The sequence below is a fragment of the Sciurus vulgaris genome (genome assembly GCF_902686455.1).
Source record: "Sciurus vulgaris genome assembly, chromosome: 2".
NCBI classification, from domain to species: domain Eukaryota; kingdom Metazoa; phylum Chordata; class Mammalia; order Rodentia; family Sciuridae; genus Sciurus; species Sciurus vulgaris.
In genome coordinates, this window is record NC_136462.1 from 173,429,988 (window position 1) to 173,447,806 (window position 17,819).

The 17,819-nt window shown below is 41.6% G+C and overlaps 1 protein-coding gene across 1 annotated transcript in view; it reads right to left on the reverse strand.

Moving 5' to 3' along the window:
• CDS2 (CDP-diacylglycerol synthase 2) overlaps positions 1-10,645 on the reverse strand; it is a 56,579-nt gene extending 45,934 nt beyond the window's left edge. Inside the window, exon 1 of the mRNA XM_079129110.1 lies at positions 10,323-10,645. Within this exon, the coding sequence (XP_078985236.1) occupies positions 10,323-10,379 (57 nt within the window). The 5' untranslated portion in view covers positions 10,380-10,645. The remainder of the gene's footprint in view (positions 1-10,322) is intronic.
• Between the last annotated feature and the right edge of the window lie 7,174 nt (positions 10,646-17,819).

A 17,819-nucleotide genomic window follows, 5' to 3' on the forward strand; every position in this document is an offset into this window, starting at 1 on the left:
GGATGTGAGAGTTCAACAAATTTTCAGATAACAAGATACACAAAAGAGCAGGGTATGGTGGTGCACATGCCTGAAATCCCAGGAACTTGGAGGCTGAGGCAGGAGGATGAATTCAAGGCCAGCCTCAGAAACTTAGAAAGGCCCTAAGCAACTCAGCGAGACCCTATATCAAAATAAAAAATAAAAAGGGCTAGGGATATAGCTCAGTGGTAAAGTGCCCCTGGGTTAAATCTCTGGTACAAAAAAAAATAGACTAAAAAGCTAAGATGAATGAAATAAAATGTGGCCAACTGTCGCTGGCTCTTTGCGGTTCCAAAATCCGTGGATATTTGTCACCGCCTGCAACAACAACTTGCACGGGTCTTATGGGTGGTGGAGTGGAAACTGAGGCACTTCTATCTTTCTCTTTGGTGCACTGCTTTCTTGCTTGTTTATAGAGGATAGAGGAAATGAGGCTTACTTGCTTTGAGAGGAGAGAGAGAGAGACCCCGCTTATCAGAAAGAAACTTTGCTTAAGAGAGAAACTTTGAAAGGCAGGCTTTTCTTAGAGCTTAGAAGGAGAGAGGCCTGCCACGCCTTAAAGTCCTGCATAAGGTGCCCTAGTGATGCGTCTCAGTTCTCCATTCCACAATCTGCCTTCCGCCACTGCCCCTACTCGCTGCTGTATTCTTTCTTCTGGCTTTTTTGCTAATGGCTGCTGTGGCGTGTCTTCTTCTCTAGCTAATGCCGCGCCGCGTGTCTTTTGCTACTGCTTTTCTGCTAATGGCTGCTGTGGCGTGTTTTTCCCTCTGGCTGCTTCTAATGGCTGCTGTGTGTGTCTTCTTCTCTGGCTACTGCTGCCCGCGTGTCTTTCCCTCTGGCTGCTTCTAATGGCTGCTGTGTGTGTCTTCTTCTCTGGCTACTGCTGCCTGCGTCTTTCCCTCTGGCTGCTTCTAATGGCTGCTATGTCTCTGTCTCGCTCCGCCTACGCTTATATCACCTCCAGGACAAGGAGAGCAGGGCCACGCCTCTTATGCAAAGATTAGGCGAGAAGCTCCGAGCAGGCAATTAGTGCTCGAGAACACATGCGCATACATTGTGTGCGTGGACGAGAAAATCACCTGAGTGTGCTTATGTCTATTAACCTCCTCGCTGCCGATGTGATCAGGCGCCATCCCAGCACCGCCAACATGGCACAGCCCCCAACAGCCAACTAAGTGCTTCAGGAAAGCTCAAGGGTAAATGGAAGCCTTCTGCCCTCTGAAACCTAGAAGTTCTGGATCAATGTTTGACATGTGGAACAGCAGATAGTGCAAGAAGCAGGGATTTTAAGAGAAACTGAAAGTCTGTATACATGAAACAACTGTACAAGTTACATGCTCCACCCCTAGACTCAACTACAGAGAACCTAGCTATCCCCTCAAGTCCAAAATCTAGACGGAGAACCTTTCAATAAACCAAACGTACCACCTGGGTTAATTTAAGCTTATAATGTGAAATCAGTAGTTGCACAAAGAATTCTCCTCCTTCTGGGATTTGGAGGATTCTGCCCCCGCTAAAATGAAGCCTCTCAGGCAACAGACTACCTAAACAGAATGAAGTCTCAGTTAAATATCTACTCAGGAGAGAAGTGAGTCAAGACACTGCTGTATGCCTCCCATTCCTAGTCAGAAAAGGTTATCCTGCCCACTCCATCCTGGCCCTCTTCTACAATTCCACTTAGAAGGGAGAGAGCTGATGGATAACCCTTTAGTGCACAATCACCTGATCTAGGAAGGAGACTACTGGCATCAAATGGAGATGCTGAACTCTGAGCTGCACACAATGGCTAGTGACCTGGGCTTTGTGCTGCTCCCTTGGGGAGGAGGTGATGTGTTCTGCAAGATGGGAGGGGAGAGAACTGCATGGAGCCCACACCATGCAAACCTGCCCCAATATAGCTTTCCTGGTAGACACACAGTGATTAATATACAGATTTCACAGAAGGCACGGACAGGAATGGAAGATGCTAAGAACAAATCCTGAAGTACAGAGAATGTGCAATAAGAGGGTTTAACTACAGGGCAGGCATCAAGTCCTAAACTATGTGAATGTGCAAGAACAACAGAAAAGGAATAGTTAACACTGGGTTAGAACCTCTATTCAGGACTAGGCAGAAGCAAAGGAGACACATAGGACTAAATTTCAAGCCTAAGTAACTGAAGAATCTATGGTTCTATTTGCAGAGGAAACTGGAGAATGGGGGTCAGCATAGAGAGCAAGAGAACTCAGAATTGTGAGGAAGTCCGTCTGTGGTGACTAAGGGACCCAAGAATGCTTGTAGACCACAGAAAGTGCAGGATCAGCAGGACATAAGACTATGGGGACAAAACTCTGAAAGTCACCCACTGAGGGGTCCAGTATTCATGACAAACATCCCCTCAATGTCACAGACCCAAGAACAGAAAGTGTTGCCTGTAAATCCTAAGTCCCAAAGGCTCTTTCAAAAATTCAGTCAAAACCCAGGTTCAATGGCACCCACCTATAATCCCAGCAGTTTGGGAGGCTGAGGCAAGAAGATCACAAGTTCAATGCCAGCCTCAGCCACTTAGCAAGGCACTCAGCAAATCAGTAAGACCCTGTTTCTAAATAAAATACAAAAATGGGCTGGGGACATGGCTTAGTGGTTAAGCACCTATGGGTTCAATCCCCAGTAACCCCTGCCATGTCGGGGGGGGGGGGCAGGAGGGGGGAAGAACACCTCAGCAAAGTCTTCATAAACAAGTCCCAAGCCAGTGTTTGGGGGAACCCTAATACAAAGAAGCAGCAAATCAAAAGGACGTCTGATGTTGGCAGGACAGGTCAGGTCCTTCCACACAGACAACAGCACTTAACAGCATTTATGAGCAACACCACCTGGCATGGGGAGTGACTCTAGGGAGAAGTAAAGAGGAAGGACTACTCTTCATTCCTTTCAAATTCTGAACCAGGCACTGCCTAGTTAAAATAACAAAGTTTAACTTTCTTTAGCAGGTCACTCAACTTAGCAGGCCCAGTGCCATTCCCACTACTAGGCAAACAACATGGGGACAAAGATCAGTGACTGGCATGGAAAGCTGGCTAATGGGGACCCCGTAGGGGCATCTCATTACTCCCCCAATCAAGTGGTCACCATGTGACACAACTTGGAAGGCAGGAACTCTGTTCAATGCCAGGATCAAATCAGTATTCATTCAACAAGACCCTGGCAAAATTAATAGTTAAAGAGTCAGTGTCTGTTCCTTTTATAAACCAAAGGAATGGCTGTACTTTATCCCAACAGCCTCCAGTACCAGTAAAGAAGATCTGGGAGGCTGCCACAGCACAGGTCTAAGTTAACACTGGGTGGAGGAACATTCTACCTATGTAGATTCTGGAAAAGTTGAAAATATTGACACAAACTTTTTCAAACAGTTTACTCAGCAACTTAGTGAAATCCTGTCTCAAAATTAAAAACAAAAAAAGGACTGGCGATGTAGCTCAGCACCCCTGGATTCAACCCCCAGGATCAATAACAACAAAAACAAAGATCTTATTATTATTTCTATTTGAGGGATGTAGGGTAAGTCACTGACAGAGCACTTACATGGTATGGGTGGATTGAATCCCAGCACCATGCAAAATAAATGATTTCTTTAAATGACTTTGTTTTCTTTCATTCAAAAAAAGAATGAATTATTGAGAATCAAAATTAGTATAAAATCCTGGATAGTATTTTCATGAGCACTGACACTGCATACAGCAGACTGGAGCCAGCAAATGAGAAGTGCTGAATACTGAATGACTGATTATTGCCAGAACAAATGGTTCTGGTACTAAAAGCCATCAACCAGAAAGTACTCTTCCAGGCAGCCTCACATAAGTTGTTTTGAGTGGAGTCTTGTGGTCGCCAAGCATCACTCTTGGAGTTGTGTCAAAAACTCTAGTGGCAGGGGCTGGGGAGATAGCTCAGTCGGTAGAGTGCTTGCCTTGTAAGCACAAGGCCCTGGGATCGATCCCCAGCACCCAAAAGAAAAAAGAAAAAAACCACTCTAGTGGCCACTCCCAGGAAAGGGCTTCAAAATATATAATTCACCAGTCACCCAATAACTGAGAAAACTTGCCCTTAACAACATTCTCTATCAGAATTTTTAAAAAATGTTTTTTCCATAAAATCTCCACACTTCCTGAGACCTTTATTTATTTAGGTACTGAGGATTAAAACCAGAACCAGAACCATATTCTCAGCCCTTTTTATTATTTTTAAGACAGGATCTCCAGCATCTGCTGAGGGTCTTTCACTACATCATCCCATGGCAGAAGACAGAGAGGCAAAGGGGCAAGAAGGAACAAGAGGGGCCGAGGCTTTCCTTTTATAAGAAACCCATTCCCATGAAAACAAGCATTAACCCATTCACTCAGCCCTGGTGGCCTAGTCACTTCTCATGAGCCCTCCTTTCCAGCACTGCTGCTTTGCAGATTGTTTCTAACACATGCTTTTGGGGAGGCACATTCAAATCATAGTAATGTATACATCGGTAAGTTGATGTTGGCTGTAGGCTAGCCCCTCAGCAGGATTCCAGTGAAGACACTACACGTGACCTCTCCAAGTGGGCTAGTGTGACTTCTTCACAGCAAAAGCTGCCTTCCAAGAGTGTCCCAAGAAAGAACCTGGAATTTTCATGACCTAGCTTGAGAAGTCACACAGTTTTACTTCCACCATATTTTATACACCCAAGTTCAAGGAAGAGAGACAGAGATCCCAACACTTGATAGTAAAAGTGCCAAGGTCCCACTGTAAAATGGGCATGTGGAATCGGAGATATATTTAAAGTTATTTATTTATTGTAGATGAGGGAACAAACCCAGGACAAAAAAAAAAAAAAAGAAAGACAAGGTCTCACTACATTGACCAGGCTAGCTTTGAACTTCAGTCAGGCCATCCTCCTGCCTCAGCCTCCTGTGTAGCTGGGATTGCAGGGTGTGTGCCACCACACTCAGCTTACTTTTATTTTTATATTTGACCTTCTCAAAGACTTATTTGACTATTTTTCAGATTTGAAGTCACATAAGAAAAATAGGTGATATTCAGGCATCTTTTCAAAGTTAAAAGAGATGCTTTTAAAGTCTGTAAATTATCTATTCTTGAAGGCAGCATTATATAGCATAATAAGGGAGAAATAAAACGGAATTAGAAGTCCTTCATACTAACCACTCTGCAGCTAACCAACTGTATGACCTTGAACAAAAAACAAGTTCTACGGGTTGTAGTATCCTCTCCTATAAAATAATAACCTCTAAGATCCTTTCTACTCCTAAAGCATGATGAGCAATTTAATATTTTTAAAAGATACTAATTCTTCTAATGAAATATATTAATCTATGCAAAACATTTTAAATAAAATTAGGTTTTTTTAAAAAATGAATTTTAATAGTCACAAATTGAGAAGTGACCAAGCTTTACTGTTTTATCAACATAAACAAGAAACCTGGAATACTGAGTGATATGACAAATCAATCTTTCACCTCTTCTCCCTAGCAAGGCTTAGAAACCATAATTAAAGTGTATTGCTGTTTCTTTTTCTTTTTCTTTCTTTCTTATTTATTTGTGGTACACAGGATTGAACCCAGGAGCAATTTACCACCAAACTACATCCTCTGTTCTTTTCATTTTTTACTTTGAGACAAGGTCTCGCTACATTTGAGGACAGTCTCAAACTTGTGATCCTCCTGCCTCAGCTTCCCAAGAATTACAGGTGTGCATCACCATGCACCACAGATTTACTGCTTTTTCAATTCCCAAATCATTTCCCAATGGAAAAAAGAAAAAGAAAAAAGTTTTGAAGGGCTGAAGGTTTAGCTTAGTGGTAGAGTGTTTGCTAGCATGCATGTGAAGCTCTGAGTTGATTCCCCAGCACCAAAAAATAAACAAATACACCCACACACATATATATACAAATATGTTTACATATATAAATATATATTTTAAAAATGCATTTCTCTCTGGGCAAGGTGGCACACACCTGTAATCCCAGCAACTTGGGAGGCTGAGGCAGGAGGATTGAGAGTTCAAAGCCAGTTTAAGTAATCTACTGAGACCCAGTCTCTGAATAAAAAATTAAAAGACTGGGGGATGTGGCTCAGTGGTTAAGCTCCCCTGAGTTCAAGTCCTAGTACCAGGGGGAAAACATCTTTTTTTCCTCCTACACCTGAAGTAAGTTATAGCTCTTAAATTTTATTTCAATAGTTCATTCTCAAACTCCACCAGAAAACCAGTTTAATTATTCATAAGAGTCCTTGCTAATGTTCTGAAAGAAAGAAAATAACTGCATACAGCAATGCCATGTGCCTTCTATACTTAAGACCTGACTTAAGTATAAAATTCCTCAAGAAAGTAAACTGAAGATAATGAGTTTTAGAAGACCAAGACCACCCGCACCTTTTTTTTTTTTTTTTTTTTTTTTTTTTGGTACCAGGGATTGAACCCAGGGGCACTTAACCACTGAGCCACATCCCCAGTCCTTTTTGAGACAGGGTCTCACTAAGTTGCTGAGGTTGGACTCCTCCCGCCTCGGCCTCCCAAACCACTGGGATTTCAGGTTAGCATCTCCATGCCCAGCAGTCCAAACCCGTTTCATAAAACTTAAAAAGTGATGACTGTAAGTTGATTACTCCAAACACGAATAACTTTAAGGTTGAATCGTAGCCTTCTAATACTGAAAGTTTTTCCCTATTAAAAAACTATTTTTCCAGCAGCAACAATGGCAGACATGTTTTACAATGTGTCAAGCTCTGCCCTAGGTATGAAACATAATTACTCACTAAATTCCATTCAATTGTTCTATGAAGCACATGAAATTTTATCACTCCCATTTTAGGGATGAACAAATTTGAGACTTTTACAAGTTAAATGATTAGCTCAAAGTTACATGGCTGATAAGTGGCAGAGTCCAGGCTCAAGGTAGATCTAGCTAACACTTAAGCCCCTGCTCTTTTTTTGTTTTTGGTTGTACATAACGTTAGAATTCATTTTGACAAAATTTTAAAAACATGAAATTTGCTCAAACTCAGTCCCCAGTATATCCCCTTTCCCTCCCCTCCTCCCTCTCCTTGTTCCCTTCCTTCAACTCTACTGATCTTTCTGCTATTTACTTCTAGACTTTTTTTTTTTTCTTTCTGATTAATGTCTTGTGGATATTCCGGATGGTGAGATTTACTGTGATATATTCACATGTGTACACAGGAGTTAGGTTAGATTAATTCCTCTGTACTTCCCTTATCCCGTCTCTTCTCCCTCCTCCTCAGTCCCCTTCACTTTAGCCCACTTGTCTTCCATCTTTTTTGATGGAATTCTCCACCCCCTTCCCTCTATTCCCTCCCCTCCTTATTTTGTACTACCTTCTGCGTATCGGAGAAAACATTCAACCTTTGGCTTATGGCTTATTTCACTTATCATCATAGTCTTCAGTTCCATCCATTTACCAGCAAATGCCACAATTTCATTCTTCATTAGCCCCTGCTCTTAACCACTGTCTTCAGCTAAAATATAAACTCCCCTTTCTAAATGATGTCATTTACTTCCTCTCCATATTGGTTTCATTCATTGAGAAACAAAGCCTTTAAACAAGTAAAGCTCTAATTTTAATAGTACTTCAGTATCTACATAAAGAAAACCCTAAAACTTTAATTTCAAAATCTCCTGACATGACAATCCAACAATAAACTTTATGATGCCAATTTTTTGGTCCACATTTTATCCTTTTCTCTCCTAAGCTCCACTGAGGGGGAAAAAAAAACTGTTGGGGAGGAAGAGAATCATTCCCAAAGCTTAAATTCCAAGTTTCTGTCCTTGGCAACTATATACTGTGCTTTGGGACCTTAAAATTATAAGCACAGATCCCAGAGGAGAACATTTCCTTTATTAGCAACTGGCTCTGAAAATTCCATTCTAGGATGCTAAATATAACAAAATACCTCCTGACTTTTATAAACACATTCTTCAGATTATTTAGATACTAGTGTTTGTCTATTTACAAGATAACTTTGCCACAACAGTTAAGCAACTGTAACATTTTGAGGAATCTTTCAAATTTGTTCTTTTAAAGAGCTGACCTGAAAAATTGTTCTCTGGATTCTTCTACAAAATAAGAAAGTTCCCATCTCACAATTCATTTCTCTAAAAAGACACACTTATTTTGTTATTTCTAATGCCCTTGGATTATAACACAAGATTACTGGTAGGTTTTTTTTCCAAACTATGAAACAGAACGAACACAACTTTTAAAAACACTTTATACATTTGCCAAAGTCAAATGTGCCCTTATTTTAAAATCTCATATATGACAATTCAGAAATACTGAATAATGGAGAGAGGTTGACTGTCTTGCCCCAAGTAATGGACTACATTAGGTTTTTAACAGAATGCATAGCTGCTGCATTTTAGGGAATGGTAAGCACTTAGAAGACCTCCCGACCCCAGGCATCCTTTCATTGTATAAGTAGTTAAAGTGCAGTTGTAATTACTAAGGCACCTTTAGCTGGACAGCTCCTTGAGTTCTCCCTACCTAAAACATGAATGTGAAACTTAAGAATCAACTAGCACTTATCTTTGGGAGATGGATTCAAGGAGTTGAGTGGAGAGGGTAAAAAGTTTGTTTCACCTTATAACCCCAAGACTGTTTTTATTTTGCTTAGTTTATCATGTCTTGTTATTACAGTTAGCTTTTCAAAATTACAGCCCCACCAGCTATCATTCTTCTCCCTCTTCTCATACTTCTTGCCCACAGAGTGCCTTTAACACCAAGCTCATCTTAAACAAGGCGACAGAACACTCAAACACGTAAGCACCCACCAACTACTACTCAGTATGAGTACAGAATTGTTTGGGACTGAACCAGGATATTCATCTGAAGGAGTAAACTTCAAAGTACCTTATCTCTGCAAGGAACTGCTAAATCTGTATTCCCCAGCCCTAAACATCAATACGGACAGTTCTCCTTGGATGATCCACTTTATATAATAACAAAAGAGTTGTTTTAAAAAAAATTATTTTCATGACAACACTCTTCCTTGTAAAACTGTTCTGTTGACATCCTGTCACCAAATCATGTAATCACTTCCTTCTTGATATCTCTTTCCTTCAGTAACCAAAAAATACAAGCTACATGAGTGGGTGCTATGGAGCTAGTAGTTTAAGGCAATAGGGATTGCTAAGAAACAGATGACCCTCAGCAACAGCCAACCATTAATCAGGTGAGAACGTGATGACACATTCTCCAATAATCCAAAACAGTCAAGAAATTCATATTGTTAGAAGATATCTGATTTTTAAGGCAACATGTTGGTGGTCAAAGGAAACATCTGCAAGTCACCCACAGGCAACCCCTGACTGAACTAGTCTCCATCATTCTGGTTCAGGCTCCTGCTCTCTATTCCACACATTACTGAATGATCATTTTCCAAACCCTGCTCCTGAGCTGGAGTTGTAGCCCGGTGGTAAAGTGCTTGCCTAACATGTGTAAAGTCCTGGGTTCCACCCAGCCACTGGAAGGGGAAAAAAAATTATTTTTGCTCCCGATCACTACTAACTTGAAGAGTACAACTACTACCACAAAATTCCAAATCCTCATGTTGTCATTCAACGTTCATAGTAACCCAACCTCCACCTTCCTCAACTTCCCTACACAAATCTTACCCTTCAACCAAAGGAGTCCACCTCTCTTCCATCTCACCCCCCAACCCACTGTATCCCCGCCAAGATGGCCTCCTTCTTACCTTCCTTCTTTACCCCATCAATGACCACATTTGGCGCAGCAAACAACCCATAGGAAGTAGACCCTCCAACACCTGCTAACCGGCTGGTTCACTGCGTGAGTCAGGACACCTCTCTGATCAAGGCCAACAGATTTAACTTCAAAGAAGGGGTTTAAATCTCCCGGAAGACAAATCCTACGGCCTTGTCTCGATTTCCCCACACCAAATAATATTTTTAACAGGAGCTATGAGCCTTCAGCCGCGCTGAGAGGAGCCTCCTCTCGGAGAAGGCACTGCGGGGTCTCGAGTCTTCTCACCCAGGAAGGCCTCAGGGAGGTGGGGGATGCCCCAACCAGCCCTGCGAAGCGGGCAGCCGTGCGCAACCTCAGCGCGCACCTTCCTACGCCTCCAGGGTACCATCCCTAACCCGACCCAGAACCCCGTCCCGCAGTGGCCCCCGGAGGACCTTCTGCGCTGCCCAGGCCCAGTGCTGTCGGCCGCGACAAAGGGTCAGTCCGGGAGACCACCCCGCAGCGCGCGCTCCCCGCGGGCCTCCGCTGCCCGGGCCGCGCCCACCCGGACGCTGCCGCTACCTTGTCCTCGGGCGGCGAGTCCGGCTCACGAACCGCTCTCTGCCTCAGCTCCGTCATGCTGGAAACCCCGGCGCGACCGCGCCACTGGCTAGCAGCGCAGCCGCCGGAGCGTACAACTCAGAGCGAGCACGCGCGGACTCCTTTGGCCGAGCCTGCCCGCCTGCCTGCCTGCCTGCCCGCCCGAGCGATCCGCAGCTCCACAGCGGCTCTCAGGCCCCTCCGCTCGCCAGCCCTGGAGCTCCGCCCAGCGCCTCCGCCGCTCTTCCACCCGAGCTGAGAGGAGCCGGCCTTCCCGCTCGCTCCTCCTCCCGGGAAAAGGTTCGGAGAGAGCGCGCACGCGCACCGCCGCCATCTCCGCCCGGGAGATCCGCCAATAGCGGGAATACACTAAGGAGGCGGGGCGATGGGGCGAGGCGGGGCGGAGCAGAGTGAAGAGACGCGCATTGGACAGCTTCACAAGGGGGCGGGGAATACGTGCCTTGCGGAGCGAGATTAGCCCACGGAAACTCCCTCCTGACCGCGGATGGCAGGTTCCGGCGTTCTAGGTCTTGAAGATAAATGGTTACTGAGGGCAAGAAGCGCCTCCCAGAGGATCTAGCCGGCAAGAATTTACTGCCCTAGGCTTCCAGGCTTACTTAAGAACCCATTTGTCAGAGCCCGGGTGGTGAGGCTGATTAAAAGGAGGGAATCACGTGAAAATAAAGTGAAATCCAAACTTCAGTCTGCCTTGCTATGCCAAGAAGTCTCTAGGTATCCTTGAGCTGAGTAAACACGGAGCAGAGTGAGCTATAGTTGGTTTTTCTGGTTTAAGCCACACATCACTTGGCAATGGATGGGATTTTCATTTTACAAGTGGGATCATCTGCAGTGTTTCAAATTTATTCTGGGGTTTTATTTTGGTTTTGGTGCTGGGGATTGAACACAGGGCCTAGTGCATGCTAAGCTTGAGCTATATTGTTTAGCTGTTTCCTTACCCCTGGATTGTTGAAAGACTTTTGGGAACAGGAAAGCTGCCTGCTTTGTTTTCTGCGGATCCCCTATGTACCTGACACATCCTAAGTACTTTTTAAAAAAAATTTTTTTTAGTCGTTGATGGACATTTTATTCATTTATTTATATGCGGTGATGAGAATCGAACCCAGTGCCTCACACATGTGAGCAAGTGCTCTACCACTGAGCCACAACCTCAGCCCCCTAAGTACTTTTGAGTGAATTTAAAACTTATGAGGGAAAATGATTTAACCAAGGCCTAGCTGGTAGAAAATGCCTAGTAAGAATTAGAATTCAGATTACAAGCTAACTACTGTTCATACTACCTGCCTGAATTCATTAATAGGTGTGTTGCTCTGGCATCACGGGCATCACCCTCTGTGCTTCCTACTTCTTTGCAAACAATGCCAAACTCTAGTTCCCTATCCTTAATCATATTGTAATCTAACAATGAGAAACTCTTGCACATAGAGAAGTTGCAATTTCCTGTTGACAAGTTTGACCTGAGCTGTGAGGTTTGGGGAAAGAAACTGAAGTGGCAACTCCTTCCTAAGATGTTTCTTATTTATCTCTGTTAATAACTGCAACCTGCGAGTTTCTGCTTCTGTAATCATGCTTGCTCACCAGCTGTGGCAGGAACCAGAGCTGCCTGGAAAGAAGGAAAAGAAATAAAGGCTACTTGCCTGAGGAAGTCTGTACTGTATAAAAGATAATAAGAACAAAGAACTGTGTTCAGCCTTTGAAAAAGACTGCTGAGCTTGCACCAGTGCTGAATAAACCTTGCCACTTCTACATCTCGAAGCGCTGCTTGTCTCTTTCCAGTGCCATAATTTTCCATATTTTCAATAACAAAATGAGAATTCTGAAAAAGGCATTACATATTCCTGATTTCTCTTCCCTTCACCCCCATCCTGCCTCCTGGGCAATGAACCCAGGAGCAAGAGCCCTACCACTAAGCTATTTCCCCTTCCCCAGCACTTCTCCCCTACTTTCTCTCTTTTTGAGACAGGATCTCCAAAATTGCTCAAACTGGCATTCAACTTGGCAGTCTCCTGCCTCAGCCTCTCCATTTGGGATTACAGGCATGAGCCACTAAAACCATCACATATTCCTGATTTTCATAAGAGTATATTCCCCAGTTTTTTGAAACAGTGTAACAAATTTGGAAGAGCCCTGAACTCTGAACTTTGTTTCCTATTTTAAGACATTGCACAATTACTAGAGTAGTGTTTTTTTCATTTATTGTACTAGGGGTCAAACCCAGGTCCACTCTGCCACTAAGCTACATCCCAGGTCCTTTTTTTTTTTTTTTTAACTGTTTTTTTTTTTTGAGACTCAGGAGGCTGAAGCAGGAGATTCCCAAGTTCGAGGCTGGGCTCAGCAGTTTAGTGAGGCCCAAAGCAATTTAGCAAGATCCTGTCTCCAAATAAAAAATTAAAAGGGCTGGGGATGTAGCTCAGTGGTAAACCATCCCTGGGTTCAATCCCCAGTTTAAAAAAAAAAAAAAAAAAAGTTTTATTTTGAGATAGGTCTTGCTAAATTGCCTAGGCTGGCTTGAATTTGGGACACTTGTGCCTCAGTCTCCCCAATAGCTGAGACCACAAACATGCACCAACACACTGCGTTTGATTTTCTCTTCTGTTCCTTGTATTAATTCTTTTTTGAGGGTTGTACCAGGCTTGGGGCATATCTTGTATACAGTGACTTCATTATACTCCTTGATTAGTTCCATTATTGTTTAATATGGTGTTAACAAAAATAACATGGGATTTAATAGCATGGGATTCCTAATCCCCAGAATGTGCAGGCTGACTGTAAATGAGTAGCTATTGCTATAATTAGTTTCATTTCATGATAAAAACATCTTCCCTCATCTTAATATTTGAAAACTGCAATGGTACAAGTGATGTGAAAATTCTTCAGTTCCCAGAATAATGATTTCCTTCCTCTTGGAGGGAAAAATGTATCAATTAAAAAATCTTTAAACAATAAATTTAATAATTGTGGAAAGGGCTGTTGATGTAGCTCAGTGATAGAGTGCTTGTCTAACATGCACAAGGTCCTAGTTCTGATCTCCACCACCACCAAAAAACAAAAAAGTTGAAAAACAAAAACAATCTACTTTTTCTGGCTTATCATATTGCCTTTCTATTTCTCACAGCTTGACAACTGTTCTTGGATAACTAAAACTTATTCAATTTAATAAAATGGCATGCAAAATTGCATTGAGAATGGTCTAGGTAGAATTGTCAAGGCTTCAGGACTGGGGATTTGATTCAGTGATAGAGCACTTGCCTAGCATGTGCAAGGCCCTGGGTTCATCCCCAGCACTGGAAAAAAAAATCTTCAAAAAATGCAAATCCTGCACTTCCATGATCGTACAGGCGTATTGGATTATTAGATAACTATGTATAATGTATTAGTCTCCTTTCTAATAAGCAGAGGTCTCACTTTTTCTAACCAGTAAGTCTACATGAAGGAGCAGGTGCTGTAAGGACAAATATTTACCTATTTATCACACATGCTGTAAGAGTTTTGGTTTTGTTTGTTTGTTTGTTTGTTTTTTGGTACTGGAATTGAACCCAGGAGCACTTTACCACTAAGCTACATCCCCAGTCAGTCCCTTTTACTTTTGTAATTTTTGAAACAGGGTCTTTCTAAATTGCCAAGTCTGGCCTTTAAACTTGTAATCCTCCTGCCTCAGCCTTCTGAGTTGCAGGATTACAGGCATGCACCACAGTGCCTGGCTGTAAGAGTACTTTTTTAATCCTGATTATTCATTAGGATTACCTGGGCAGCTTCTAAAAATCATTATTTGAAGGACCATCCCAGATCAACTTGAGAATTTCTGGAGATGAGACCAAAAGGGACTAAACTTTTCCAAAACACTACCTAGGTGAGTCTAATATGCAGCCAGGATTGAAAATGACTAATATATGATCTTACCTACCTTTTAAAGAAATTTGACAGAAACTACATAAAATAGTTTACAGAGTTTTATCCCAATATTCATTAATATTTTTGATCAACAATATGTTTACTACAGTGTAGAAAACATTACAGCATGGTACCGCACACCTTTATTCTCAGTGGTTTAGGAGTCTGAAGCAGAAGAATCACAGATTCCAGGCCAACTTCAGCAACTCATGGAGGCCCTCAGCATGTCATTCAGTGGTTAAGCATCCCTGGGCTCAATCCCCAGTACCAAAAATAAATAAGTAATAAGAAAGACTGGGGATGTCACTCAGTGGTAAAGACCCCCTGGGTTCAATCCCTAATACCAAAAATAAATAAATAAATAAATAAAAAGTGTAGAAAATATAGAAATGTATAATGAAAAAACTAAAATTATTTGTAGTAGTATCATCAGCCACAGTTAATTATTGTCAATATTTATATTCTTGCCTTTCTTTTCCATTGTCTAGGCACATATATACAGTTGTAACAATTTCAGAAAATTAGAAAACCTTTATTTATGTTGTTTCATAACCTGATTTTTCTCTTTTTCCTTAAATGCTCTTTGAGAATGGTAATTTAAAGGTTGGGTAGTATTTCATCTTACAGATTTATCATAGTATACCTCCTAACAAAAGCAAACATATCTGGGTGCAGGGACACACAATTCTAATCCCGGGTACTCTGCATTCTGAGGCAGTGTGATTACAAATTCAATGTCAGCCTCAAAAATTTAGCAAGATCTTATCTCAAAATAAAAAGGGTTTGGGGGGCTGGGGAGATAGGTTGGTAGAGTGCTTGCCTTGTAAACACAAGGCCCTGAGTTCAATCCTCAGCACCCCAAAACAAACAAACAAACAAACAAACAAAACAAAAAGGGTTCGAGATGTAGCTCAATGGTAAAGCACCTCTGGGTTCAATCCCCAGGACTGTTTAAAGAAAAAGGAGGAGGAAGGGAGGAAGATACCTTTAAGGATATCTTCAATTTGGGGGAATTAATGATTGTGTAAGAAACATTCTTAAACATGCTTGGGAACTGCCTCTGATTACTTTCTTAGGAAAAAGTCCTAGAGATTGAATTTCTTTATTAAAAAAAAAGACACAAGTATGCACTTACATAAAAGAATAAAATCGTAAATACAATTCTAAGACTTTTGATACACATTTTCAAATTTCTAACAGAAAAATTTCACCAATTTGTACTCCTACTCACATTGTATAAAAGTACTCACTTCTGCACAGTGGTGCATAGGTATAATCCCAGCAACTCAGGAAGCTGAGGCAGGAGGATCACAGGTTCGAGGTCAACCTCAGCAAAAAGCGAGGTCCTAAATAATTTAATGAGACCCTGTCTTGAAATAAAAAATAAATAAGGGCTAAGGGTGTGGCTCAGTGGTAAAGTGCCTCTGGGTTCAATCCCTAGTACCCCAAAAAATAAAATAAGTGCCATTTCTTTAGCTCCTTTCTAATACTAGATGTTAACAGAATTTTCTTTAATTATTTGATTGACCCATTATTTGGTACTGGGGATTGAACCCATGGGTGCTTTACCACTGAACTACATCCCCCATTCTTTTCTTTACAACAGGGTCTTGCTAAATTGCCCAGGATGGCTTGGAACTTGTCATCCTCCTGCCTGAGCCTCCTAAATTGCTGGGATTATAAGCATGTGCTGCCATATACAGCAGAGTTTTCTTAACTTAATAGATGAAAAATGTATCATTAGTGAATTCATATTTCTTTGCTTATTATTGTTACTAATAATTTTTTCACACATTTACTAAGACTAGGCCTGGACACTGGAAGCCAGATTCCTCTGGCTTTTTTAGGTAAATAAATTCCTCTTTTATCTTGTTAAAAGAGAAATTCTGGAGCTGGGAAAGGAATTCTTTGTGGTATCACTGGTGTTCAGCTTGTACTAGACCTTGGGGTCACTCCCCAGTACCAAAAAAAAAAGGGGGGGGGGTGTTTCTTAGATCAAGTAAGCACAGTTTATTTGCACAAAGAAGAACAAAAGGAAGCAAAATGAATCATTCTTGGTAAAGCAGTCAGCTCTCAGAATCAGAACAGGTTCTTAGAACGAAAACCAACAATGTAATCAGACATCTATAGAAAAATGCAGGTGAGCCATAGAAAGCAACTTAATTGACTATGGCCTAATCTGACAAACACTTAATTGGTCATAGCTTAACTAGTCAATTGTTTACAGCTTTATTAGATAATTGATCTTCTGCAACCAACCAAAGCTTAGTTAATATGTTTAAACACTATTGGTTTGGTTTATTGGGCCCCAAACAAGTGACTGGTCCAAATCCATGGCCTCATACAAAATCTAGTTTTTTGTTTTGTTTTGTTTTTTGTTTGTTTGGTTGGTTGGTTGGTTTTGGTTGGTTGTTTTGTTTTGAGACAGGTTCTCACTAAGTTAGAGTCTCACTAAACTGCTGAGACTGGCCTCAAACTTGTGATCCTCCTGTCTCAGTTTCCCTAGTCACTGGGATTATAGACATGCAGCACAGGCCCAGCTGAAAATCTTAATACTTTTACTCAGAGTTGTGTTCTCTGCCACTGGAAACCTAACATATACTCACCAATGCAGTGTTTCTAGGAATTTGGTGAATCACTATTATTCTTTTCTAAAATTTAACCCATCTTTTGATAAAAGTGTACTTAGTTCATTCTCCCATTGATTGAATAGTACTTTTACTAAATGTTAAAGTGATTCCCTTAAAATGCAAATTGGATCATGTAAAAGACCTGCTTTCAATAACTTTCTCTTGCACTTACAGAGCATCTATGAAGTCCTGTGTGATCGCTCCCCTGTCTTTGCAACCTCACCTTCATTACTCCCCCATGTTCAGCATGCTCCAGATACATCAACCTTGGTGTTCTACAGCACACCACTGACTGCATTCCTTCTAAATATTTCCTACATTTTTCTTCCTTTATTTTTTCAATGCTGGAGATTGAACCTATGGCCTATCTCATGCTAGGCAAGGGCTCTACCATTATACTCCTACCCTTAATACCCATCTTTTTAATTATGCTAGTCTCTCTGCCTAGAATGCTTGTTCTTCTGCTCTCCTAGCTTCTTTGGTAAAATGCTACTTCCTAAGAGAGGCCTTCTTTGACCATAGATCATAGCCATAGCCATTTTTAAGTCCTCATTTCAACAATTCATATGCATCGTAGGTACCATACCAGTGGAGTTTGTCATTTGAAATGTCTTCAGGGAACTGGAGGTGTAGTTCAGTGGTAAAGCATGTGTTCAGCATGTGTGAGGCTCTGGTTCAGTTCTCAGCATAAAAAAAAAAACTATATAGACTGATTAATTGAAATATGGCATTAAACCAAAATACTGTGTAAACCTGGAACACTAAAACAGAATAGCAAAAGAATATAAATTCATTATGAGTGAAACAAATGTTCCTCACTGGAAGAATGAACACATTCCAAAGAAACTGCTTTTTTTTTCTTCGTAGGACGAATGTTTTTGATACTGTTTTTAATAACTAAGGCTATTCATCTTTATTTGTTCTTTTTAGATATACATGA